This window comes from Meles meles, chromosome 7, assembly GCF_922984935.1.
Source record: "Meles meles chromosome 7, mMelMel3.1 paternal haplotype, whole genome shotgun sequence".
NCBI classification, from domain to species: Eukaryota; Metazoa; Chordata; class Mammalia; order Carnivora; family Mustelidae; genus Meles; species Meles meles.
This window is the reverse complement of record NC_060072.1, coordinates 120786296-120793131: the sequence shown is the minus strand read 5'-3', so window position 1 is coordinate 120793131 and position 6836 is coordinate 120786296. Positions and strand designations below refer to the sequence as shown.

General features: G+C 42.5%; 1 protein-coding gene across 1 annotated transcript; it reads right to left on the bottom strand.

Annotated features, from left to right (window-relative positions):
* Positions 1-2460: 2460 nt before the first annotated feature.
* Positions 2461-6632, bottom strand: LOC123946486 (T-complex protein 1 subunit zeta-like). The gene is made up of 2 exons (XM_046011855.1): positions 6614-6632; positions 2461-3346 (listed from the first exon to the last, which is right to left on the bottom strand). Exons 1-2 carry the CDS (start codon positions 6630-6632, stop codon positions 2556-2558), a joined length of 810 nt encoding a protein of 269 aa, XP_045867811.1. The 3' UTR covers positions 2461-2555.
* Between the last annotated feature and the right edge of the window lie 204 nt (positions 6633-6836).

Genomic DNA, 6836 nt, shown 5'->3' with positions numbered 1-6836 from the left:
GCTCAACAGTACTATTTTCAGGAACATCCAGGCCTTTCCTAAAACAAATACGTACACACAAACAAGCATTCCCTCTATGGATGACATCCTTGTTTCCGAGGACAACTTGGAGAACAGACTTTCATCAAAGTGATGGAAATCCTTACGCTCAGAGCATGGATAATTGACCTGTTAGGCCCAAGGATCTCAAACTATAGTACAATTTCTAGGCATAATTTGGTCCTCTGAAGGCAGACAACAACTATGCCATGTCATATAGCACACAGGTTGCTTACCAACCCCTACCATAAAGGAAGAGGATCAGAAACAGATAGGACTGGCAGGAAATAGCAGAAATCACATGTGGGGATTATCCTGAAACACACTGATAACATAACTAGTGTGAGGAAGTGTAGGAAACTGACATGGACAGAGATGCACGAGGTACTTCTTTGGAAAATGCTACCCGAAACTGTCACACAGGGGTGCCAGCTAATGAGGACTCAGCATACCCTAGAATGCCTGTACTCACAAGGGTTTGCAACATGGTCTTTGAGGACTAAAACTCTTCAAGATCTCAAAGTTTACTGGATTGACTATTGGACTAAGAGATTCCCATGTTCTGAGAGCACAAGTCAACTAACTGAAAGGCTCACCTGGGCTCTCTCGGAGGCCCTACTGAACCATTCACTGAAAATCAATCTCTCTCTCTCTCTCTCTCTCTCACACACACAACTTGTCATTTAATTCATCAATTATTTACATATTCAGGATTCTTCCTACCTTTTCTTTTTCAGATTGATATATGTACTCACATGAAATGTCATCATTTCTAATTAACACTGATGTCAAAATAGAGACTCATTGACAAAATATTCACAAAATGGAACTTCCCTGTTGTAATTTTCAACACAGCATTTTTTTTTTAAGGTTTCAACTTAACATTTATTGCGCACGTACTTACGCAACTGCCAAGACCCCAAACACAAAGCTTCACAACACACGACTTCGCGGGCGGGGGCTGCAGAGATACACTGACCACACAATCTTGTAACCGCTGAGCAAGAGGGCAGCGGAGCATCCGGGACGGGCTCGTCAGCACGAGCACAGGCGTGGGGCTGTGAAGACTCGGCCCGCGGAGAGTCTAGCCCTCAGCCACGGCCTGAAAGGAGTGGAGGCAGCAGTGGTGAGACGGCCTGTTTTGCCCACGTCACACTCAGGGCTGACTCAGCTCCCTGCCCTTCTGTTCACGACTCTTCTGGGGAGCATTTAAGCACAGCTGCTTGGAAACCACTAAAAGTCCCAAGATCCAATAGTTTCACTCACATGAATTTACTAAGAAGGGATCCTTTAAAAAATTTAAGTTACTTTAGTATTTGTATTAGCAAAAACTTCCAAGTGTAACAGTGGAGGGAACTAGTGGATAAATGAGAATACACCCATTAGAAGAAATTACTAAACCATTACAATTTGTTTTTCAAGTTACATTTAATAACAAGGTAGGTAACATATACTTAACTAACATGGGACTTTTGTATCACTGAAGCTAAAGCAAACATCCTTCTCATTGGGTAAAGACGGCCTGCTTGATGGGTGTACACTGCAGTGCAATTTTAAAAATACTGTAATTTCAGAAGTTAAGTGTCAGTGTTCTTTTTTCATATGGGAAAAGAAAATGCTTTTGAAAATTATTTGAAGCTTGGACAAAAATTCCGTCGCTATATTCTTAGGATTACTTTATAGTCTTCATGATTCAGATGACATGAAGGAAGCTTCAGATTCAGCCTTTTAGAGAAGACATTCCAGCTCGCATGATCTCATCAACCAGGAGAATGTTGGTGGCAATCACAGTGCAGGAGTGAAGCAGCTGTTTCTTTCCACAATAGTTATCCCACATGCCTACTTCGGCTGCTACCATTGGCTCACCTGTGTTCAGGTCCACACCGACAAGTTGACCTGATTCCGAGTGTTCTGCTTGGACTTTAACTAGTGTTTCCTGAAGGTCAAAACCAGAATTCTGAGCAAGTACCTTGGGAATAATGAGCAATGCATCAGCAAATGCTTGAACTCCCAGGTGGGCCCTGCCCTTTACACCGGGCTTGTACTTAATCTAGGCTTCTGCCATTGCCACTTCCACTGCACCTGCTCCTGAACGAGACAGCCATCATCAAGAGCATTTTTAACAGCCCTCAAGCCATCTCTTATTGCATCTTTGATTTGCACGAGTGTGTGCTTATTTGGTCCTTTGATCAATAATGTGACAGAGCGAGGATTGTTACATTTCTCAATAAATGAACTTCTCTTCTCCCAATGTACATTCATAGACAAGTCCTGCATGTCCCAAACAATCAGGACTTAGGTCATCGAAGGAATTTAGAGCCACTCCACCACAAGCAAGAGTCAGCCTTTCCATATTTCTCCTTTTAGCTCTACGCAGAGCTTCTTTTGCAAGAGCATCTAAGGAAAAGGGGTCAATTCCCTTTTGATTAATAACGACGAATCCTTTATCTGAATCACCGCAAACTTTCTTTTTCAATTCTATTATTTTTTTAACTCTATCTTCAATGAATTTTCTTTCAGCCTTTACAAGCTTCTCTCTCTCTTCTGCACTCTTGTAAAAAAAAGCCAGAATTCACTGCTGTTTTTTCATATTCTAATGACACATTGCATGTGAGGATGTATGCATCTTCCACTCTTTTTTTCATATCAGGATGCCGTGCCCCATGGTCCAAAACAAGACCTCTGATTAAGCTTGTATCAGTTTCAGATTTATGTTTCATCTCCATGATCTTAACCATGAAGAGGTCGATAGGTTCATCTTGTTTTTTAATGGCCAAAATGGAGTCCACTACAGCCTCTGTTAGGACATCAGCAAGTTCAGCATGCACTTTAGTACGCAGAGATGTTTTGGCCACATCTATAAGCGTTTCCCTGTCCATTTCTTTGCTTACTTTGACTTGTTCCAAAAACTGAAGTGCCTTTTCCTTTGCAGCTTCAAATCCTTCTGTTATTATTCTGGGATGAAGAACTTCAGAAATGTAGAGGTCCGCCTGCTTCAGTAGCTCGCCAATGATTAGGACACTGGAAGTGGTACCATCACCAGTTATGTCATCTTGGGCTGTTGCTACTTTGGCTATTAAGGAGGCTGTTGGGTGCTGAATTTGCATTTCAGGAAGCAGCACATTGCCGTCTTTAGTGAGCTTGATGTCTCCAGCTCCTGAAACGAGCATCTTCATGGTGCCTTTAGGCCCCAAGTTGGTCTTCAGCACGTCCTGCAGGCCCCGGGCCGTGCTGATGTTCACCGCCAGCGCCGCCTGGGCTCGAGCCACCTCGGCCTTGGGATTCAGGGTCTTCACGGCCGCTATCGCTAACCAGCACAGGAAGAGGAAGGGACCTGACGGTGCGCCGAGTGCCCAACGCCGGCGCAGCGTGGTGAGGAGGCGCGCGCTCCCGGAGGCTTCTGGCTCAACATAGCATTTTTAATAGTTCATACATATTTTAGCTGTTTTGGAGAAGATGAGCATTGAAAAATTCTAAATACTGACAAAGAGTTTTAAGCCTAGAGAACAAAACTTGCCAAATTTCATAGATAATAAGGAACCGAAGGGAAAGCATAGAAGTTGTAGTCTAATAATTTTACGCATATGCAGCCTCTATTATTCTACTACCAAAGGGCATATGTTATTACCACTACATATGCATGAATTATTTCCCACATGAATACACTACAGTAGAATGAAATGTCTGGGGACGACTTAGCAGCATCTATAATGAACAATTAAAGTTCATTCTTCTATTTGGTAAACTTCCACTATCTATTCCTTTAGACAATGGGCCATATATGAAAACCTCTACAGCTTTTTCATTTGAACAATCACAACTGAAAAGAAACTAACTTAAAGCAACACACAGACCGAGTTCCGTTCCACTCCTCTTTATTCACCTTCTCTGGGGGTTCTAAGCTATTTCTCTACCTCCCTTCCCACTGAGCAGGGAGCCCGATGCCTGGGTGGATCCCAGGATCTTGAGCCCCAGGACCCTGGGATCATGATCTAAGGAATCATAGATGCGTTGTAACTGGCTGAGGCACCCAGGAGCCCCACCCGTATTTTTCTTAAGCAAAAGGACACTTTCTCATACGACTTCACATGACTTCACCTAGTACCAGAGATCTGCACTTTGCCTCTAGGAGGTAGGAGATGAAGGCAAGTGCAAACTCTGATGGTGGGTTCCCAAATACAATGACCTGCCTGGTGACAGTGAGACCCTGTATGAGCACAGGAGAGGGTGCTGTGACACTCGGCTGTGGCTGGCTGGCACAGAGAACCAAATTCATTTCCCAGGCTGACGTCTCTGGGGGATAGAGGCCCCGCACTGTTAATAAGCCCCTGTCACTGTGTGGTCCAGAGATGGCCATCCTCAGGGAGAATGACAATCAAGGCCAATACCAAAGGACACCTCACCTGTCTCTTTTATCCTTTCATATTTTTGATAGTGGACAAGTAACTGCCTAGAACTCCCCAAGCACCTTAGTCTCATCTGTGAAAAACCCAGAGGTTTTCAAAACACTCAAGAGTTTGTCCTCACAATTGCCCAAATATTTACATATAAATAGGCAAGTGCAATCAGTTCATTTTCAATGTAAATATGTGAATATAATTCTTATTTCTTAAAAAAAGATTTATTTATTTAGTTTAAAGAGGCTAGAGAGAGAGAGAGAGAGAGAGAGCCCAAGCAGGAGGGGCAGGAAGAGGGAGAGAGACTCTCAGGCTGACTCTGCATAGAGCATCCAGACCTAAGCAGGGCTGGATCTCATGACCCTGAGATCATGACCTCAGGTGAAGCCAGGAGTGGGACACTTAACTGACTACACTACCCAGTGGACCCAATAAATTCTCAATTTAATATCATTCATAATTGACTTCTATGGGATCACAGAGCTAATTTGTAGGCACATTCTAATCTTCAGCATGAATATAAGGAGGAGAAACAAATTCTACCAAACTTCTAATGTGGTGAAGGGTAAAAAAAAAAATTAAATCCTCTAAAACACTCTTCAGGTTATATCCATAGGTTTTAATGATGTCCTCAAACAATTTTAAAAAGTTACCTCTTTTTAATAAAGCATAAATGATTTACTTAAAGTCAACGAGTCTTTGCATTTCCGTTCCAAATGGTTTTGCCTTTACCAGGATGGTAAAAATCATCACTCCAGAAAAACGGGAGGAAGCTGCTGGGTGGTCGTAGCTGTTTCTTAGACCGGTAAGTTCCGGCTTCATTTATGATATTTAGCCTAAAGGGATTAAGTACTTCCTGCTACAAACCTTCTTACATTTGAATTTTCTCAGTTATTCCCATACCAGTTAGATTCCATCCTGAGAGTCAGAGGGAGAACCGGCAAAGACACTGGATTCTGGGTGTCCTGAAGAGGGAGGGAATGACAAACCAGCTGTCAATGCTTTGCATCCCAGGCCACACACCCTACTGCCACCTTACCTGCTCCAGTCGCTTTCATAAGAATGTGGCATTACCTGGTGACACTGACCCACACTCACATTCCTCGATGCGATGTTATCTAGGGTAACGCTCTGTCACCTAGCCCAAGACACGCAGATACAAAAGCTCCACAGCAGCGTTGTTGGTATTAAGCCAAACCTGGAAAAATCCAAATGCCCATCAACAGTAAAATGGGTAAAGTGTGGCCTCCTTGTAGAAAAGAGTACTCGACAACAATATGAATAAAACTACAGTTGAACAAACTGAAATAACGTTTCTCACACAGAAGTGTTGAGGAAACGCTGAAAGTTACAAAGGACTAGAACTCTCTACATATGTTCAAACGTGGGTCAAACAAATGGTTAATTATGAACTCACATATGGGTGGTCAGGTTAGAGTTACAGTCCAAAATTACAGTCACAACTAAAAATCATATCAAACTGCAGATTATAACAATGTCACCACCAAAAGGAAGAGAAAGATAAGGAGTTGGATAGAGGCCATCAGAGGTTCTTTCCAGGTTTCTTAACAAGGGTGTCAATATATTGACCCTTCACTTTCTCATTATTCTTTATTATTTTTTCTCAAGAAATACACTTGTTTAGATTTTCTCAGTTACACAAACACAGATATGAATATATCGAACATCGCATTATACATCATATCACTGTCATTCATGTGTCTATGACTGGAAAAACAAAGTACATTGGTTTTACATGGTCTTAGAAGCTAGTCCAGCTTTAGTCCTCACTGAAAGCTTGTTGAGTGAAATAACAGCACTGCCAAATGATTGTCTAGTCCATGTTTAAACCTACAATCTTTGATAAATCTATAGATTCCTTCATGATCTTGAATGTTCACCATCGTGGTGTTATGGGATTTGTGTCACCTTAGTGCCCATGGTTCTTGCTCATGCCACTCTGAAGAATGAAAAAGTAGCCCAGATGAAGAGTTGTGGGCAGCAAAGGCAAAGCTTACAGAACCAGAGTACAAAGCTCCTGGAGAGGGAGGGGACCCGAGTGGGTTGGCCCTGGAGTTTCAAGTTTAGGGGGTTTATGAGCTCTTTTGTGGAACTCTCTTAAGCAAGCACAAGGGTGTGCTGAGTAATGCCAATCAGGGCTGTGGTCACATATCTACCTATGAGGTTCATGTCCATGTGCTGCTGGTCTTTCTTTTTTTTTTTCTGACATCCAGGGGCATAGGTCTTAGCTGCCCCTTGTCCATGATATTGACAAATGTTTTGTGGTTGTCTTATTTTAGGATGTTTTGCAGAAGTCATTTCTACAAAGGCCACAAAGAAGAATGTCAGTGTGGTCCTACCTAAGTGGCAGAACAGGATGTCAATGCTATTTTATTTTAA